Source organism: Oncorhynchus clarkii, chromosome 4 (genome assembly GCF_045791955.1).
Source record: "Oncorhynchus clarkii lewisi isolate Uvic-CL-2024 chromosome 4, UVic_Ocla_1.0, whole genome shotgun sequence".
NCBI lineage: Eukaryota > Metazoa > Chordata > Actinopteri > Salmoniformes > Salmonidae > Oncorhynchus > Oncorhynchus clarkii.
This window is the reverse complement of record NC_092150.1, coordinates 20,389,715-20,411,444: the sequence shown is the minus strand read 5'-3', so window position 1 is coordinate 20,411,444 and position 21,730 is coordinate 20,389,715. Positions and strand designations below refer to the sequence as shown.

The 21,730-nt window shown below is 44.5% G+C and overlaps 2 protein-coding genes and 1 pseudogene across 2 annotated transcripts in view; 1 reads left to right on the top strand and 2 right to left on the bottom strand.

Moving 5' to 3' along the window:
* Positions 1-21,730, bottom strand: part of LOC139406573 (ral guanine nucleotide dissociation stimulator-like 1) — a 407,527-nt gene that overhangs the window by 122,375 nt on the left and 263,422 nt on the right. The window lies entirely within an intron of this gene.
* Positions 4,647-7,098, top strand: LOC139407616 (protein FAM78B). The gene is made up of 2 exons (XM_071151443.1): positions 4,647-4,909; positions 6,014-7,098. Exons 1-2 carry the CDS (start codon positions 4,647-4,649, stop codon positions 6,534-6,536), a joined length of 786 nt encoding a protein of 261 aa, XP_071007544.1. The 3' UTR covers positions 6,537-7,098.
* Positions 10,293-12,603, bottom strand: LOC139407614 (UDP-N-acetylglucosamine transporter-like; annotated as a pseudogene).

Here is a 21,730-nt window from a genome sequence, read left to right as displayed (position 1 = left end):
TGGTGGGCCGGGTGCAGTGTACGCTGACCAGGTCACCAGGTGTACGGTGTTTCCTCCAACACATTGGTGCGGCTGGCTTCCGGGTTGGATGTGCATTGTGTCAAGAAGCAGTGCGTCTTGGTTGGGTTGTGTTTCGGGGGACACATGGCTCTTGACCTTCGCCTCTCCCGAGTCTGTACGGGAGATGCAGCGATGAGACAAGACTGTAACTACTACCAGTCTGTACGGGAGATGCAGCGATGAGACAAGACTGTAACTACTACCAGTCTGTACGGTAGATGCAGCGATGAGACAAGACTGTAACTACTACCAGTCTGTACGGGAGATGCAGCGATGAGACAAGACTGTAACTACCACCAGTCTGTATGGGAGATGCAGCGATGAGACAAGACTGTAACTACTACCAGTCTGTACGGGAGATGCAGCGATGAGACAAGACTGTAACTACCACCAGTCTGTACGGGAGATGCAGCGATGAGACAAGACTGTAACTACTACCAGTCTGTACGGGAGATGCAGCGATGAGACAAGACTGCAACTACTACCAGTCTGTACGGGAGATGCAGCGATGAGACAAGACTGTAACTACTACCAGTCTGTACGGGAGATGCAGCGATGAGACAAGACTGTAACTACTACCAGTCTGTACGGGAGATGCAGCGATGAGACAAGACTGTAACTACTACCAGTCTGTACGGGAGATGCAGCGATGAGACAAGACTGTAACTACTACCAGTCTGTACGGGAGATGCAGCGATGAGACAAGACTGTAACTACTACCAGTCTGTACGGGAGATGCAGCGATGAGACAAGACTGTAACTACTACCAGTCTGAACGGGAGATGCAGCGATGAGACAAGACTGTAACTACTACTAGTCTGTACGGGAGATGCAGCGATGAGACAAGACTGTAACTACTACCAGTCTGTACGGGAGATGCAGCGATGAGACAAGACTGTAACTACTACCAGTCTGTACGGGAGATGCAGCGATGAGACAAGACTGTAACTACTACCAGTCTGAACGGGAGATGCAGCGATGAGACAAGACTGTAACTACTACTAGTCTGTACGGGAGATGCAGCGATGAGACAAGACTGTAACTACTACCAGTCTGTACGGGAGATGCAGCGATGAGACAAGACTGTAACTACTACTAGTCTGTACGGGAGATGCAGCGATGAGACAAGACTGTAACTACTACCAGTCTGTACGGGAGATGCAGCGATGAGACAAGACTGTAACTACTACTAGTCTGTACGGGAGATGCAGCGATGAGACAAGACTGTAACTACTACCAGTCTGTACGGGAGATGCAGCGATGAGACAAGACTGTAACTACTACTAGTCTGTACGGGAGATGCAGCGATGAGACAAGACTGTAACTACTACTAGTCTGTACGGGAGATGCAGCGATGAGACAAGACTGTAACTACTACCAGTCTGTACGGGAGATGCAGCGATGAGACAAGACTGTAACTACTACCAGTCTGTACGGGAGATGCAGCGATGAGACAAGACTGTAACTACTACCAGTCTGTACGGGAGATGCAGCGATGAGACAAGACTGTAACTACTACCAGTCTGTACGGGAGATGCAGCGATGAGACAAGACTGTAACTACTACCAGTCTGTACGGGAGATGCAGCGATGAGACAAGACTGTAACTACTACCAGTCTGTACGGGAGATGCAGCGATGAGACAAGACTGTAACTACTACCAGTCTGTACGGGAGATGCAGCGATGAGACAAGACTGCAACTACTACCAGTCTGTACGGGAGATGCAGCGATGAGACAAGACTGTAACTACTACCAGTCTGTACGGGAGATGCAGCGATGAGACAAGACTGTAACTACTACCAGTCTGTACGGGAGATGCAGCGATGAGACAAGACTGTAACTACTACCAGTCTGTACGGGAGATGCAGCGATGAGACAAGACTGTAACTACTACCAGTCTGTACGGGAGATGCAGCGATGAGACAAGACTGTAACTACTACCAGTCTGTACGGGAGATGCAGCGATGAGACAAGACTGTAACTACTACCAGTCTGTACGGGAGATGCAGCGATGAGACAAGACTGTAACTACTACCAGTCTGTACGGGAGATGCAGCGATGAGACAAGACTGTAACTACTACCAATTGGGGAGAAAAAAGGGAATATAAAAATGTAAATAATTAAAAACTGCATTGTTGATTAAGGGCGTTTGATTTAGGCATATTTTAGCAATTACATTTACTTTTGATGGGTATATTTAGAACCAAATACTTTTTTACTTTTACTCAAGTAGTATTTTTCTGGGTGATTTTCACTTTTACTTGAGTAACTTATTATTAAGGTAACTATACTTTTACTAAAGTATGACAATTGGGTACTTTTTCCACCACTGATCACAGTCAAATTATTTTATAAAAGTACTTGAAGGCAGGAGTAATCTTTTACCAACTCTATGCTGATGTAACAGTACAGCTTCCGTCCCTTTCCTCGCCCCAACCTGGGCTCCTCTGCACACATCAACCACAGTCACTCATGAAGCATCATTACCCATCGCTCCACAAAAGCCGCGGCCCTTGCAGAGCAAGGGGAACCACTACCTCAAGGTCTCAAAGCGAGTAACGTCACCGATTGAAACGCTATTAGCGCGCACCGCCACTAACTAGCCAGCCATTTCACATCGGTTACACTGAACACACGCGACGTGCGCAAGCATTGCAAAATACATGTACATGTACATGTTATTCAATCATTGCACCCACACTGCTCGTGCACGTCAACGAGCGTCTGTGTAGCCAGGGGCTAAAATATAACTTGGTTCTATTTGTGATGGTTGACACGCTGCAAGTCCCGCCTCTCTTTTTTCCTCATTTTTTAGGAGCATATACCCACGTGGGTGATTGAAAGATGAACTGAGGTCCACTCTCCAGTCCAGTTGGTGGTGGTAATGCACCTTGAAGTTGGTTGCCAACCGCCATATAAAGTCCAGAAAAGAAGAAGAAGCCTGAAGGAGGAGAGATAACTAGAAACAAACTCAGTTTACTCGATTATCTGTGGATTCATTGTCGGAGTAGAGGACCTTGTGCATTTCAGGGAAAATACTAACCAAACCAATGTCAGCGTGTTGGCAAAGGGATCACTGTAGGATGACATTAAAGTCCCAGCGTGCCAATAATGGGGGGTGCTTTGTTATTACCGTCTACATCAGATTCACTGGCAGGGCCAATCCCATAAACTGAAAGGCCATGTCAAATGTCACTACAAGTGTAGAACCTCCCATTTGTCGTAGTTAACTGAAATTGGGCATCCTTGTCTGCTCAGAATGCCACGCCTACCTTTATTCATGTAATGAACACGACTGTGGTTCATCATCATGTCAAACAAAGATTAGTAAGTGCTATTTATTTTTTAAGAATATCAAGCTCTCCTGCAAAAATCGATTTAAATTTGCCCTAAAATTATATGATATAATCATACAATTATAGCCTAATCTTATTGATTGCGCTGCCTTCAAATAATGGCTATAGAGTAGACAAAAGCCTGCCATTGTATAATTGGTGTGGAGTATGTCGCTCATAAAAAATGAAACCATCAATTGGTCAGGCATACGCTATAGCCATTCAAGCTATGGAGGAAATGTACAGACTGTTACTGCCAAATAATGGACCCCGGCACTACCACGCGCTCAGTATACCTCTGCTTTTCATTGGTTCACTCATCATCATCAGCACCAGGGAAGCTGAACAGCGCCACAGGACGCATAGCTTTCGGAGAAAAAGGGAGACAAGACAGAATCCCTAATGAATCCTTAATGTGTCTGACTTCATCAAGCCATGCGGCGACAATTCGATACATTGATTGTCTGATTGGATAGAACTGTGGTAGGCTATATAATTTATATTTTCTTAAACAATTGTTTTTCACCTGCTGATTTATCGAGGCAATACGCTGTTGTTCAGCCAATTCTGCAGAGGAAGCAAGCGTTCAATGAAAAATGCGGGAATTCTCCGCTTTGGCCTTGTTTTTATCCATCGTTTTACTGTCATAGTGAGGAATGCCGGGTGGTGTAGATTGTCAATGTCATCGCTCCGATCAAGTGCACCTTGTGAGCCGCCAGCGCCGCATCAACAAGCATCACGACCACCACCCGACGGGGACATCGACACGACGCCTCTGAGTCCGCCGCTCTCCTCCGGCTTGTGACATGACAGCCCGGGGAAGAAAGAAGAGGATCAAGCGGCACAGACCTGCAAAGCGGACGTGTGGATTTGAATACAAAGGCCGCGGGTAACAATCATTTTGAGGGGCTGGAGCCCACGGAAGCCCGGACTGCAAGAGAGGGCAGTGCCACACAGACACCGACAGGCTACACCTGCGATACGAGACATAGAGAGGATCCCATATCACCAACTGCTGTTATTTCATCTGTTCCCCTATTCCAAGATCAGGCCACCTATCTGTTTTGTCTTCGTGCGTAAATGTGGATGGAACTGATTGCGTTTTTGGATAAAATGCATTGATTAATGTGCCATTTTAACTATAGCGTCTGGATTCAATGGGACGTGACAGAGATTGATGACACATTTATCCCAAGTCCACAGTGTTATCATCCCGTCAAGTCCCCCTGACTAGAACCCTAACCTCATCATGGGCTGCATACAGAGCATCACCTGTAAGTCGCGCATCAAACGTGAAAACATAGTGGTCTACGACGTTTCCGCCACTATCGACCACTGCCCAACAATCATTGAGGAGAACTCGCCTATAGTGTTGCGCTACAAGACGCCCTATTTCAAGGCCTCTGCACGGATAGTGATGCCCCCTATTCCCCGTAATGAGACTTGGGTGGTGGGTTGGATCCAGGCATGCACCCAGATGGAATTCTACAACACCTACAACGACATCGGCATGTAAGTTGAGTTCTCCTCCTGTTTTGAATTCCCCCATCAGGAGGCTAGCTGCCGACTGTCCTCTGTCACAGGGGACTGATGCTCCACCCTCCCCCTGATGATATGTCCTAAACGGTCACCTCTTTGGTGCATTGGGCAGGTGCCAAAGCAAAGGAACAGACCTTAGTCATTGTTCCAGTGTGTGTGTGTGTGTGTGTGTGTGTGTGTGTGTGTGTGTGTGTGTGTGTGTGTGTGTGTGAGAGAGAGAGAGAGAGAGAGAGAGAGCCATCTTAAATGCCATAAATCTCTAAATCGGTTTTGTGAGGCATCAAAAAGACGTGAATGCAATGCAACAGTTGATGTATGGCTGTGTGGGTACATGTGTTGCAGAGCATTTGTGCACACAGCAGGGTAACTATGCTGTCACCATCTTTCATTCAAACGCCCACCAATTGATTCTGTTCCTGTGATTTCAGCATCAAAATAGAAACAACTGAGGAGCTAAACAACTGCTTCTAGACACATTGTGTTCACTGAAACAATGGAGGGAGAGATAGATGCACTGACACTCCCACGCTCCCTCCTCTACCGGAGACACAATCACACACCCACTGACGAGCAACACATACCTCCGCCTCCAGCACTGCCTGGGGGTATTTTTCACTGGAGGAGGCATATGTGAGGGGATGTTTAACCCTGGCTGGAGGTGGGGTGTCTGGGGGTGCAGAAAAACACAGCGTACAGACAGATGGAGTTATTCTGAGGGGGAGACAGTGGCATCAGGTCACACCAGCTGACACCCCCTCATTGGCCAACAAACAAATGAGATATGAATCTACTACTGACGCACTGAACACATACATTATGGAGCCCTGAGGTAGAATAGAGATGGACATGCTGATTCCATTTATCACACATACAGTATGTATTTGTTTGTCTTCCTCTGTTCTCTTCGAGAATGTCTAATTCCCAAATGTGTTTGTGTGAGACACCTAAAGCCTTTTGAAACTTCTCGTGACCCTACAGTGTTACAAGCCACAACACAATGTCAATCCGGGACCAACTAAGAACAGGCTCCAACCCACCATCTGTTAAACTGTAATCTGACCCTTTGTCCTCCTGCAGGTCTAGCTGGGAGCTACCAGAGCTGTGTGAGGGTCTTGTGAGGGCCATCAGTGACTCAGATGGGGTGAGCTACCCCTGGTACGGCAACACCACCGAGACGGTCACTCTGACGGGGCCCACCTCCAAGACCTCTCGCTTTACCGTCAGCATGAACGATAACTTCTACCCCAGTGTGACCTGGGCAGTGCCCATCAGCGACAGCAACCTTCCCCTGCTCACCCGCATCAAGAGGGACCAGAGCTTCACCACATGGCTGGTGGCCCTCAACACGGCCACGCGGGAGAAGATCCTGCTGCAGACGGTCAAGTGGCGGATGAGGGTGGACATCTTGGTGGACCCCTCCATGCCCCTGGGCTCCAGAGCCACCCTGATGGGCCGGACGCACCAGGACCAGCCCCGCGTCCTAACCCGCATGGAGCCTATCCCCCCCAACGCCCTGGGGAGGCCCAACGCCAACGACGCCCAGGTGCTGATGTGGAGGCCCAGGAAGGGCCCGCCTCTGGTGGTCATCCCTCCTAAGTAGAGAAGGAAGGAGAGAGGGAGGGGAGGTGGAACTATGGGTCCGGACATCCAGCCATGATGAGATCAATATGGACAGCTGCCTTAAATCTCCACCACTGCCTTTGAGTAGAGCGGGAGAAGACCATTGCCTGGATCGGGTATAAATACAGGACAGACCCACAGACCCTGCCTTAATAAAGTCATTTGGCCTGGAGAAGCAAGGACGACTTGTGGGTGTGCCAGGCCCAGCAGGCTTCAGAGTAGGCTACACTCCAGGGGAGCAGCCTGTAACCTATCGCACACCATACTGCCTCACCGAGATGACAGAGCAGCCATCTTTAATCACAGATTGCTCTGGGTCTATGACAGTGATGTAGAGGGCTGTATCTCAAATGGAGCCCCATTACTCTTTGGCTCTGGTTAAAGGTAATGCAGTATGTGGAGAATGCGTTGCCATGTGAGACTAGCCCAAGGTGTGAGAGGCACAAGAGTACATGTATGTGGCTTTATGGGTATAATACAGGTGGTATTGAGGTGTATAATGTATTTTATATGTAAGAACAAAGATTGTGGTACATTTAAAGTCAGCCTTCATGCTCAGTACAGTTACAGAAAGGGATGGATGTGTTACTGGGAGAGGGGAAAGACAGGGTCTCTAAAGCAATCTACAGCAGCCCCAATGAGAACAGCAGTGTAGGCCAGGCCAGGTAGTAGATGAGTTTCATTACAAACGCTATTATGTTCATTTTCAGAAATGTTGGTAAATTAGCTTTTATTGTTTAAAGAAATATTGAAAGAGATTAATGTGTTTTTTCACTATCTAATCATGGCATGTTCAATGACAGACATGCATTTGTTTAAATCTATCACTTGATGGTTTCATTTCAGAGAGACAAATTATATTTTTGTTGTGCAAAATGCTATATATCCACCTCACTCTCTGAGAAATAAGTAGTTACGCTAGGTTTTATAGAATGAAATGTAACAAATAGCTACATTTTTAATAAAGAAATGTACAAATGATACATATGTGATATCTTTATATATTTTATTTTACAAAAATAATTCAACACAGTAATATGAGATCTATATGTAAAACATTTACATTTGACATTTTAGTAATTTAGCAGATGCTCTTATCCAGAGCTACTTACAGTAAGTGCATTCATCTTAAGATAGCTAGGTGAGACAACCACATATCACAGTCAAATATACAGGATAGAAACATTCCATTCGAGCTAAACAATGGATATATAGCGTTTTCCCCCCAAAAAACTTTTTCATACATATCTAAAATCTAGGAATAAAAAATATGAGAAAAGTTATATTTTATACACACATGAAGGTGAAAAATCATTTCTGGTGAAAAAATACAAATGTAAAAAATTGGTGGATATAGCGTTTTGGAAATCAATTTTTCAGATGCAGAAAGGAGACTGAGTGGGCCAGGCCAGGTAGTAGATGAAGAGGAGACTTAGTGGGCCAGGCCAGGTAGTAGATGAAGAGCAGACTTAGTGGGCCAGGCCAGGTAGTAGATGAAGAGGAGACTTAGTGGGCCAGGCCAGGTAGTAGATGAAGAGGAGACTTAGTGGGCCAGGCCAGGTAGTAGATGAAGAGGAGACTTAGTGGGCCAGGCCAGGTAGTAGATGAAGAGGAGACTTAGTGGGCCAGGCCAGGTAGTAGATGAAGAGCAGACTGAGTGGGCCAGGCCAGGTAGTAGATGAAGAGGAGACTTAGTGGGCCAGGCCAGGTAGTAGATGAAGAGGAGACTTAGTCGGCCAGGCCAGGTAGTAGATGAAGAGGAGACTTAGTGGGCCAGGCCAGGTAGTAGATGAAGAGGAGACTTAGTGGGCCAGGCCAGGTAGTAGATGAAGAGCAGACTGAGTGGGCCAGGCCAGGTAGTAGATGAAGAGGAGACTTAGTGGGCCAGGACAGGTAGTAGATGAAGAGGAGACTGAGAATGTAATGGGCGTGTTCCTCTGCCCAGGTTTTGCTGACGCATGCCAGATCTTACAACGTGTGAATATTTTAAGTTTCAGCTAACCACAGCATTATGGTTGCGTTCCCCTGTTCAGATGTTGCATGCATCAACCAATGGTTGCATGCCACATCATCAACTGTGTCATCGACTGACAGATTGCCATAACATACAGTATATGGTTAGCTGATATGTAAAATACCTATCTAAACGTAAGTTCTGGCAGGCGTCAGCAAAGCCAGGGCAGAGGGACGCTCCCTACGTTATAGCAATCTGTCAGTCGATGACACAGTTAATGACGTGGCACGTAACCATTGGTTGATGCATGCAACGTCTGAACAGGGGAATGCAACCAATATGAACTCCTCATGCTGCTCATTACTGAGGTGCAAACCATACTAGCCTTTACACTGACACACACATCCCCTCTGTGACTAAACACACATGCAGACACACACTTATGCACACATCACCTCTGTGACTACACCCAAGTCATTATCATAAGAGGGACGAGTGGGATATTACAAACCATTTGTTTAGATTGGAGGTCATATCACATACCGTGTATGGTGGCCACTGTATGGTGACAAACGTCCATTGAGAGCCAGTCACTCACAGTAACAGATGTGCCTGAGAACAGAATGACTCGGACTGGAGGATGTAGTGGGACAACACGGGGTGGTACTTTACAGGGTTTCAGAATGGATGGGTGGGAGCTTTTGCATGCAAGCAGTGTTTTTAATTCAATAAAATGATTCAAGTAAAATGTGTCTTTTTTATAGAACCTATTTAAATCCCTCTGCAAACGTAATCATTTCCCCCCTCAGTTGCACATTGACAGTTCATGGGTGTATGTGTTACAGGGGGTCTCATGCACAATATGCGCTCAATCAGAAAATGTATTAGTAGCAAAAACAATAGGGAGTGCATCCGTTTGACTGTGTGTGTTCATATCATGGCTCACAACACTTGTAAAACTTCTACAAGGGAGCATTATATGACGCACAATGTTACAACAACAGAGTCGTGATATAGAATGATACACTCGTCTTTGACGTAGGAAACATTTCCTTTATGGACTTCGTGTTCCTAATGATTGGTAAATACAGTAATAAAGTCAACCTTTCCCACTTCCCCAAATAACACACAAATCACATTACGCCAATGCGTGGAAAAGCACAGAGGTCTACAGCAGTGAAGCAGTAACATAGTTCATCAGTATGTCTGTGGAGTCCAACACATCCGGACTATTGTCACAAGTCATGAGTGAACATTATGGCCTTCAGGGAAATGCACAAGTCAGAAAACTTCCCTGCCTGTGTCTTTGTTTTATCCATCATCTTCATTATTAAGATGATGACAATAATATAAAGACAGGGCCCCTACCCAACCAGTTTTGACCCAGTGCAATAACCTGCCTGGCAGGTGTGTCCAGTACACTGCTGAGCTTGGTCATGACTCATGGGTCTATTTCTCTGTGGTGGCAACTTCCTGATCACACTTTTTTAGTCAAGGAACTTATTGGGCTGCGTTTACACAGGCATCGTACCGGCGTTTACATATAGCCGCGTTTTCACAGGCAGCCCAATTCTGATATTTTTTTCACTAATTGGTCTTTTGACCAATCAGATCAGCTCTGAAAAAGATCTGATGTGATTGGTCAAAAGACCAATTAGTGGGAAAAATATCAGAATTGGGCTGCCTGTGAAAACACGGCCACAGTGTCTGAGGCCCATGTCAACAATGCCTCAAGGCTAGTGTCCTTCGCTCCTCCTTTCTCTCTTCTGCTCCACTGTTTTCTTCTCCTCTTCTTTTCTCTTCCCTGACATCCCCTTCGGTCCTCGGTGATGTCCTCTAGGCACGGCTGGAGTTGGGGGATGGCTTATCCTCGTAGCCATACAGGAAGGTGGCCACGATGACCAGTACTGCACCAAGGAAGAACACACTGGAGAGGACACAAATAAATTGAAAACACAGCATTACACGTGTCAGAGCCAAGGGACATTAAAATAGGAAATTGAAATAACCTGGCTAGAATGTGTGTACCTTGTGGGTTCAAAGTCCTCAAGCCAGAAGTAGGATATGAGTGTTGACAGGATGATGGAGAGTGACGTGGCAAAGCCCTTCAGGATGTTGTCTGCATACTTGATGACAGCTGCTATAACCAGCCCTCCTAGTGCCTAGAGAAACACACACCAGACATGGACTGGATGAGCAGAGTGGGGTAGTTTGGGCAAAACGGACACTATAATACTGCTAGGCTTATACATTTGGAATCAGATCAAGCAATATTCCCTTAGTAAATAGGCATGGCAATATTCATTCTGCAATATTAACAGAACAAGCTTTTTCACTGAAAACATAACCCTGCCCGCATTAATCCAAAAAAACAATAACCTGTGGTGCTTGACTGGAAATCAAAGACAAATCATGTCTACATGCATAGACATGAATACATTCATGCCAAAAACACTACACTCATCCATTCCTTATGAGGATGAATCAAGTCTCTTCTCTATACATACACTTGATACAGGAAACTAGCACAAGTTCACACCAGGAAATGAATCACAGGAGAATTAACACACGCTTCACACGTTCAGAGGTAAAAATAAACTCAGCAGGAAGACTCATTTGGCAGAAAAGGAGCTGAGAGACAAACAGGGTTTCTGTGCAGTGAAAAGGAAAAAAACACTGTAAAACCTCCTTTCAAGGACCCGGTAGAGATACTGGAGCTCTGTCATAAACAACATACCTTTAAAAATAATGGGGTAATTCTGGGATGAAAAATGCCCTTATAGCAAGAAAACCCTACTATAGTAGAAACCTTTCATGCTGACCCAGTTGGATGTTGCGGACCCAGACGCTCTGTTTGGTCTCTTTGAGGATCTTCTCAAAGTAAACGCCAGCAAAGCCACTGGAGCAGCAGGCCACCAGCACCGCCACCACGCCCACAAACTGGGACCCTTCAGACATCTGCTCCTTCTCAGGGGCCCCGAGGGATTCAGAGGGCCACTAGACATCGGACACACAAAAACACACACACTTGCACTAAAACAATTTAGGCACTGAAGTGTGTAAATGCAGGTTTCAAAAAAGTGGATTGTAAAGGAGTTAGAGTAGAGTTTACCTGCACAAGTGCGACCCCAGCCATGAGGATGAGCAGGGAGAGCCACTGGTACACACCCAGCCTCCGGCCCAGCATGGACACTGAGAACAGGGCTGTGGTGAGGATCTTCAGCTGGTACGTCACCTGGTGGAGAGAGACAAGGGGAAAGCAGGGGACACCATTTAGAGACCATAAAAAGTACACTACCCCAGACACAAGTAGATATCCCACACAGAAACATATGCGTGTGTCCACACAATTACAAAACAGACACACACACACTCAGTGGAGGCTGCTGAGGGGAGAATGGCTCATAATAATGGCTGGAACGGAGCAAATGGAATGGCATCAAACACATGGAAACCATTTCACTCATTCCGCTCCAGTCATTACTATGAGCCTGTCCTCCCAAATTAAAGTTGCCACCAACCTCCTGTGCACACACTCCATAACAGGTTGTCTTACCTGGTAGGTGGCAGCGTCCAGGTTAGACAGAGCCACATAGAGCAGGTTGTTCTGTAGGGTGTAGATCCCAGAAGGAATGGCCAGCTTCAGGGTCTCTTTCGGCTTGTGAGTGATCTCTTGCCTCAGAATACTGTTCAGAGCCCGAACATTGTAGCCTGAGAAACACAGCCAGGCAGGAGAGTGAGAGAAGAAAGCATTTCATTGGACAGTGTATGCCATGTGTATCATGTACATATATGACTAATACAACTTGAAACTTGAGAGGGAGACAAAAGGAGGGTCAGCTTCCCTAAATGTATACTTGCACATATATTTTTAAACAGTTGTATTTTCTTTGAGGACACTCACTGTGCTCCTTGAATATGAGCAGCACACAGGTGAGGATCTTCATGAGCTCAGCCACCACCACAGCAGAGGAGGCCAGGTAGCGGGGGCCGTCCCCTGTAGTGTGCGGGAGTAGCGCATGGTCAGCACCAGGAAGGTGGTCTGGAACACCAGCACCCACAGAGACAGGTACTTCAGCCTGGACGACACCATGTTGAGGACAGCAGGGTCACTCTGGTCTGCAGGGAGAGGAGATAATAGTTAGGTACTGCAAGGTGAGGGGGCAGTCTTAAAACATTCAAAGGAAGGACCAATGGGCCAAATGGCTGCAACTCTTGCTCCTGTGGTTGGGCACTGGAGACAAGCTTCAGTGGTGTGAAGAACAATTAGCTTACACTGACACTGTGGCCAGACAAACATGCTGGCCTCCTACTGGCTCAAAAACAGCAACACAATGCTCTATTTGTCCGCAAGACCAGGGGCACCAGCAGATACCATATATGACAGTTTCCTAGTTCATCAAAGATAAACTGACTTTTAATTGTAGTGTGGTAAGGTCCGTTTGGACATTCCCATGATTGTAGAATCCCCTTTTCAATGATTTTACAGACAAAAGTCAGGCTACATGCATAATGACAGAAAGTCAACAATGACTAAATTAATAATTCAACTTTTGTTTATTCCGTTTAATTACAGTCAAAACAAGTGACACCTTCCTATAAAGTTGACTAGCTAGTTTATACAGGCGTCTTCTCACGTTCATCACCAGCGCCACTGACTCATCATTCTCACCCAGTTTAAAAATGCAAGGATTGCAGACCTACCTGGTGGCACCGGAAGAAGCTAGCTGGGTTATACAAAAGTTTAACTTGAGCCGTAATTCTTGAAGTGTGGGTTGTAGTGCAAGCTATCTAACGTTAGCTGCCCTGAGTAGCTAATTAACTCAGAGGTCTGTTAGCCACACATTTCAAGCAGAGTTTCTATACCATATTGTACTGTCTTAGTTCAAGTCCTCTCGTCTATTGACCCAGGCTGGCTCACAGCAACGGTATTCTACCATTGCCCCTTCATACCGACGTAATTGTCCATAATACCATAATTGTTGTCTGTGTTATTACGGTAACTATTCTAAAGGTGCAAAGACATAGCTAGCTAAATCAAAAACATTTCGTATAATTTTACTGAGGTGTGTTCGAATACTCATACTAATCGTACTATTTGTGACGTGAGTATATCGTATGCTTATTGGTCATAATATGGATATAGTTAGTATGCCAAAAGTTCCCGGATGTGTACTAAATTCGCCAAAATACGAAGTATACAAGCAGTGGACACCATGTCCTCATCATGTCCTCATCATGTCTTCTCTACTTTTGGTGGCCTTAACTTCATGTTTTGCAATTATAATATTGACAAAATTCCAGTGAAACTTTCTGCTTTTCATCGGCAGGTTTTCTTGTCATGGTCCTTAATTTATAAACACAATTTTTCTCCACACAGATATAATATGGAATAATCGGGATATATTGTATAAAAATACTTCTTTGTTTTTAGAATATTGGTTCCGAAATAATATCCTATTGGTGAGCCAACTGGTAAATGCAGAGGGTATTTTACTCGGTTATAAGGAATTCTTACAAGGTCCCTGTAGCACCTAAAGATTTTGCAATTGTTTTAGATGCTATTTCCTCAGGTGTTGCTCTGTTATTCAGGAACGTGTCAAGACCTGACCCTCCGAGCCTACCTTCTATTGACCCTGTTGACTCATCAGTAGGAAAGATTTGTTTCTCTTTTGGTCCATTCAACAACAGAGCGATACGAACCTTGTTTCAGCAGGATGTTGTATCTATACCCAATGCCAAGCCTTATTGGAATGGATTTATTGATAATATCTGTTGGGAAAAAGTTTGGATGTTGCCACACACATACTTGTTAACAAAATGTAAAAATGTTTTTATTCACAAATATTATCCTGCCAACCACTATATGAAGAAGTTTAAGGAAAACAACTTAAATTGCTCCTTTTGTAATGACCACCCAGAAACAGTGTTGCATCTTTTTTGGCATTGTATTCATGTAAGAAAACTGTGTCAAGACATCAGTAGATTTATAATTGAACACATTTATGAAGATTTTACACTATTGTGGAGAGATGTACTGCTTAGATTCTTTACATACGATATAAATAAGCTGACACATTTTTATGTAATTAATTTCATTATTCTTTTGGCCACATTTCATATACACAAATGTAAATTTACAAACAAAAAAAACATTTTCTTACCCTACAAAAAGAAATTGAACTATTTTAAGGCAGTTAAATACTCTTCTAACAAAAAAGCGGTTAGAATTGTAAGTGTATGTATGTCCCTTAAGGTCCTTGTGTAATTGTAATGTGATATTGTACCCCCTAGCTCGATGTCCATTGTATATAATCTATATATACTTGTTCCCTCGTGTACTTTCTGTATTGATTTGTTGTTAATAAGAAAAAAAAGTAGTGGACACCATTTCCGTGCTTTTACGGCCCATAATGCAAGTCTTCCGAAAATGGACTTGGCTTCAACGTTTTCAAATTTGAAGAAAATTGAGGAAAATATGCAGGCAAAGTCCGACGAGAGCGGATACAAATTAATTGCTTTAACTAATTATGACAAATGTTGAGCAATTTTTCAAATAAAGTTACGTTGGCTGACAATTTGTTAGCAATGCTATCCTTACCGCAGTATGTACCGGTATGTTAGCTAGTTACCTAACTCTAGTTGGCTACTAATAATGTTACATCAAACTTGCCAGGCAGTATATTAACTATCTGCTATCTTACTACCCAACGTTTATTCACATTATTAGCTAACGTAAACTCGTACATCGCCTTGGTCCATACAATTGCTTTATTTTAGAGCCCCAAAAACGTAATACTTCCAGATCAACTGTAATGTCAATACCATTGTAAAGCACAATTTCTCCCCTTTCCAACAGAATCAATTACATGACCTACACACTGCCCGTTTCTGCATAATTCAAGCAGGCAATGAGCCCCGTCGGGTCTTTTTAAAAATGGCGGGTGGGGAAGTGAAACTAATGCGTGATAGTAAGAAGGAGAGATGTCGTGTGGGAAATTTGCTTTTTTTCACTCGATCTGTCCAACTTATCACCTTATCGCCTCTAAAATGTAAATAAAACACTATAAAGAGTTTATATAATGTGTCATTACATATCTATTTGAAGGTTTGTGCCAAATTTTTATTGCGTCTTTAGGGTGCTAAAGTGATCTTAGAAGTAAACAGCGGCTTTGAGAATGATGATCGCATGCAACGATGACGCAAAAAATGACTAGGTAACATCCCCTTACCCCGTCACTGTCCATTTCTCGTTTTTAAAGGATGATAGAAGAGCTACACCTGGTGGAGAGAGATTGTAAGACAGAGTTGCTTTATGCGTGCTGTACGTTACGACATGACACGCCACGATGTAACGGAGGGTCCGTTCTTTCAACTTTAGATCCATTACCATGTCGATCAACGCTTGAATAGAAACCTAGTTCACGTCCCCGATTTTGAAGTCAACACAGTCGCTACAGTCCCATTAGTTTTCTTTGTAGCCTCGTTTGAATGTTGCGGTTGCGCACATTTGTACGGAATGGGGTGAGTTTGAGTTAAGTGGTATAGCCATTGCTTGTTTCAATGGACATTGTTAATTCCGGCTATCTACTCCAATTTCAGAGTGCTCTCATCTGAGTGTGGCAGAGCCAGAATAACTGGTGAATACCGGTTGAATATGGCCGGTGTCAGTAAACGTCGGCAAAAAAAGCGGAATTATATTGTTGCCAGCAACACAGTTAGTCACCAACGCTCTGGATAACATGAAAACTGCCGAACCAGCCCTGCTTAGGCCGAGTAAAATGGTCAGAGTGAAGTGTTCTCACATTTGTGTCTGGAAGTAGCTAACCAACGTTTATTAGCGATCCTTCTTCATGGGGTCCAAACATATTAAAGCACTTGCATTACATATAATTATAAAGATAAAACAGTACATCATATAACATTACAGTACTACATATATACAATACAAAATCTTTGATACCACTATACAACAATATCCCAATGCATGTGTCTGTACCTTTGTGTGTGTCTCTTCACATTCCCAGCTGTTCCATAAGGTGTATTTTTACCTGTTTTTTAAATCTGATTCTACTGCTTGCATGAGTTACCTGATGTGGAATAGAGTTCCATGTAGTTATGGCTCTATGTAGTACAGTGCGCCTCCCATAGTCTGTTCTGGACTTGGGGACTGTGAAGAGACCTCTGGTGGCATGTCTTGTGGGGTATGCATGGGTGTCCGAGCTGTGTGCCAGTAGTTCAAACAGACAGTTCGGTACATTCAGTTTGTCAACACCTCTTACAAAAACAAGTAGTGATGAAGTCGATCTCTCTTCCACTTTGAGCCATGAGAGATTGACATGCATGTCATTAATGTTTTATCATGATAATATTTTAAAGGGGTGTCATTAATGTTAGCTCTCCATGTACTTTTAAGGGCCAACTTTGCTGCCCTGGTCTGAGCCAACTGCAATTTTCCTAAGTCCCACTTTGTGGCACCTAACCACACTACTGAATACTAGTCTAGATGCGACAAAACTGGGGCCTGTAGGACTTGCCTTGTTGATAGTGTTAAGGCAGAGCAGCGCTTTATTATGGACATACTTCTCCCCATTTTAGCTACTGTTTTGACCATGACAGTTTACAATCCAGGGTTACTCCAAGCAGTTTAGTCACCTCAACTTACTCAATTTTCACATTATTCATTACGAGATGTAGTTGAGGTTTAGGGCTTAGTGAATGATTTGTCCCAAATACAATGCTTTTACTTTTTGAAATATTTAGGACCAACTTATTCCTTGCTACCCATTCCCAAAACTAACTGCAGCTCTTTGTTCAATGTTGCAGTCTTTTCAGTTGCTGTAGTAGCTGACGTCTATAGTGTTGAGTCCTCCGCATACATAGAACATATTTGGTATAACTCTGGTTCATAGGCTCATGATTACTGCATGCAATAGCTGTACGATCAACAGAGGTATTCAGGGCAATTAGGGGGACATAATTGAAGTTACTTACATTGTGTCTGCCAACGCCCCTGGGCTAATGTACAGTTTATGCAGCATTATGACGACTCATTGTCACAATGGTAAGGATTAATCAGGTCATTGAAAAATCATTGTTTGAACACAGCCTTGAAACGCTTGGGTGCTTGACTGCCGTTGAACGCTCGATCCACCCCCCTTGGCCAGAGCTCCCAGTGTGCGCTCCGAGAGCGAAACACTGAATTTATGAACTGACAATCTGACAATGATTTATGAACGCCCAGAGCGCACTCTGGCACTCCAGATTGAATTTACCAACACACCCAAAATCGTAAAATGTCTGGCTAGTCATTTGTCATGCTAAAGCTAGCAAGAGGTTGCATAGCAACAGCATCAACTTCTGATAGACAGGCGAAGCTCTAGTACGCTCAACACATGAACGATACCATTCGTTTACAGTATACTAAAATGAACTAATAGTATGTAGTATATACTCATTAAGTATGTAGTATACAGTATGTTAGTATGAGTATTCTAACACGACTTGTACAGTATTCTTGACTTCCTCATCTGATTAGAAGAACATCAAGAACTAACCTTCCGCTCGCCCTTTACTGCCACCTGCTGGATGGGTGGACAGGGTTCTACTGAAAACCCATGATGGCAGGCTTGTTCGTCAGTGTCGGAGACTGCCGAGTGACTTCTTTTTCTTCTGTGGAGTTCAATGACGGTTGACATCCAATATGTTGCATTACTGCCACCAAATGAACTAATGTAATGTTATTTACTGCTACTTTTTAAGCATTTGTTATTCTTATAACAAAATGTGACGCCATAGTGAGTAACGTGTTAGCACCATGGGCAACTACTTTGGTAACACAGGACCTAGACCAGGTTGAATTTGTGTCCCTGTCCATTGATGCGTCCAATCATGGACATGTAAAACTGCTGCCAATAGTAGTCAGATATTATAAGATATATGATGGCAGCACATCTGCGGAAACAAAACTGCTTGATTTTGTTGAATTGAATGGAGAAACAGCAGAGGAAATTGCAGCTGATGTCCTGGTGGTCATCCAAAAATGTAACCTGGAAAACATTCTCTGAAGACAACAAATACCAAAAATGCTCTGCAGTGGGAGGTGATTGGCTTAGGTTTTCATTCATAACACGGCCAGAACAGCTTTGGATATGATGTTGAGTATCTGCTCACAAAGATATTTGAATATGTTCATATTTTCACCGTCAGAGTAGAAAGACTGAAAGGCTTTTGTGAGTTTGTTGGCCAGGAGTACCATAATATTTTAGGTCACAGCAATGTTCGCTGGATGTCCATGCTCTCTGCTCTAGAAAGAGTGCTGAAAATGTGCCATTGAAATCCTTTTTATTTCTGAAGACAAATGCCCTGTTGTCCTGCGAACAATGTTCGAAGATCCACTGACTGAACTTTGGCTGGCCTTTGTCGATGGAAACTTGACTGCATTCAGTAACACGATCAAGATGCTTGGAGGCCAGGACCACTGTGCTGTGAACTCCGCTGCAATTCTGAGAAACGTTGAGGCAAAATTGACTGCAAGACGTGATGAAAACTTCATTCCAGTTTTGGTCAGAGGACTTCTGAGAGAGACAGAGGAAAATGGAGCCATGTCAAAAAGAAAGCTTTCTCAAAACATCCCAATCATTCTTCACTATGGCTGTGAACTACTTGCAAGCATGGGGAAAGCACACAGATCATCTAAAATATTTACATGGTCTCCTTTTAAAAAGGCAACCTCTGCGTGAAGAGATCCAGAAGGCAGCAGCCACACTGCAGGAAAAATGCCCCAATGTGACCATCAATGAGGATGTGTGACGAAGTAACTGGCCTGCATGAGTTCCTAAAGGGGGGATCGATTGAAGAATGGAAAGCATCTGAGACACCGCTTAGTCAGAGACAGAGCACGGTGGTTACCCACTTCAAAGAGAACGACATCCCACACACTAACCTGGCTAGATTAGCGTCTGTTGTCATGTGCTTACCTGGAAGTAATGCACCAGTCGAGAGAGTGTTCTCCCAAATGAATGATCTATGGACAGCAGCAAGAAATAGATTCACTGTTCCTACCATCAAGGCCATGCTTATTGTGAAGACAAACTTTAACCTCCCCTGCCAGGAGTCCATGGAGAAGCTGGCCAAAGACAGAGCAATCCTGAAGAAAATACATTCTTCTGAGAAATATACAGATTAGGTTGGTATAAGTATATTATGTAGTTACCAATCTCATCAGCATCTTTTTTCTTTATTATGTTAAGTATTTCACATATACTATTGTCTGTTTTTTACATTTTGCTCATGTTGTCTTCTGCTCTTATTCTAGCAGGACCACTGAATGGCTGTTCAGATCGGACAGTTCTGTCTTGTCTAGTGTTTCTGTAATATAGTTGTTTTCTCTATCACAATGTGCCTGTTAGACTAAATACATGAAACCGGAATTGTCCCCCTTTTTTACATTGGATATTTTAATGATATATTAACCACCGAACTGGAAATATCCCCGGTTTTCATTTCACAAATCTGGTCACCTTACTGTAAGGTCTACTACACCTGTTGCATTTGGCGCATGTGACAGATACAATTTGATTTTGATTTGATAAATCCTTTACACTTTTTGATACAAAATGAGAAAAGGGCAAACAATAAAACCCACCCCCTTATTCCACTACTTTAACCCTATCTGACCCTACCCCAGGCCAACGACCTGAGAGGATGGTAACCCTATCTGACCCTACCCCAGGCCAACGACCTGAGAGGACAGTAACCCTATCTGACCCTAACCCAGGCTAACGACCTGAGAGGACAGTAACCCTATCTGACCCTACCCCAGGCCAACGACCTGAGAGGACGGTAACCCTATCTGACCCTACCCCAGGCCAACGACCTGAGAGGACGGTAACCCTATCTGACCCTACCCCAGGCCAACGACCTGAGAGGACGGTAACCTTATCTGACCCTACCCCAGGCCAACAACCTGAGAGGACGGTAACCCTATCTGACCCTACCCCAGGCCAACGACCTGAGAGGATGGTAACCCTATCTGACCCTACCCCAGGCCAAAGACCTGAGAGGATGGTAACCTTATCTGACTCTACCCCAGGCCAACGACCTGAGAGGATGGTAACCCTATCTGACTCTACCCCAGGCCAACGACCTGAGAGGACGGTAACCCTATCTGACCCTACCCCAGGCCAACGACCTGAGAGGACGGTAACCCTATCTGACCCTACTCCAGGCCAACGACCTGAGAGGACGGTAACCCTATCTGACCCTACCCCAGACCAACGATCTGAGAGGACGGTAACCCTATCTGACCCTACCCCAGGCCAACAACCTGAGAGGATGGTAACCCTATCTGACCCTACCCCAGGCCAACAACCTGAGAGGATGGTAACCCTATCTGACCCTACCCCAGGCCAACAACCTGAGAGGATGGTAACCCTATCTTACCCTACCCCAGGCCAACAATCTGCGAGGACGGTAACCCTATCTGATCCTACCCCAGGCCAACAACATGAGAGGATGGTACAATACCACTCAACACACTCTGTAAATATTATTTTTTTTCCTGAATACAAACCTCGTACCCCCAAGTACTTCTCTGCAGCTGCCACCACAACATCTATTTTCTGTGACTACGTTCCATCTCTGCGGCAGTTGATGACCATTGCTATGAACACCAGGAAGCCAACCTTACTGAAATGTATCACCCATTTGCCTATCCCTCTTTGTTCTGGCACATATCTACTATTCACAGGGATCCTCTCAGAATCCCTCACCCTTGATCCACACTCCTCTACTTTATTCACTGTCTCGGCATACAACATCTTCTGCACTACTCTGACCCTGGCCACCTCAACCTGCCTCCCTCGCACCAGACATTGCAGATCCCCAGCAACATGGGCACCTGTACAGATGACACACACAACTTTTCTCACCGAAACTATGCATTTCTCTGTCCCGTGTCCTCCTGCACACGTCCCACATCTTGGAATCTACATCCTACAGTGCTGCCACATGCCCATAAGTGACACCTATAATGTGAATGATGGATTTGATGCTCTTGAACCAGTGTCTTGAACACAGCCCATGTCTGTGAATTTGGAGAGGAATTGAGTCATGGGTAACTGCATCTACCTCAGTGAACTGCATATGTGGAGTGTGTCTGGAAGTAGGGGTTGGAAAACAAGTGGGAGGATCAACACAAGTGGGTCTATTGAAAACTA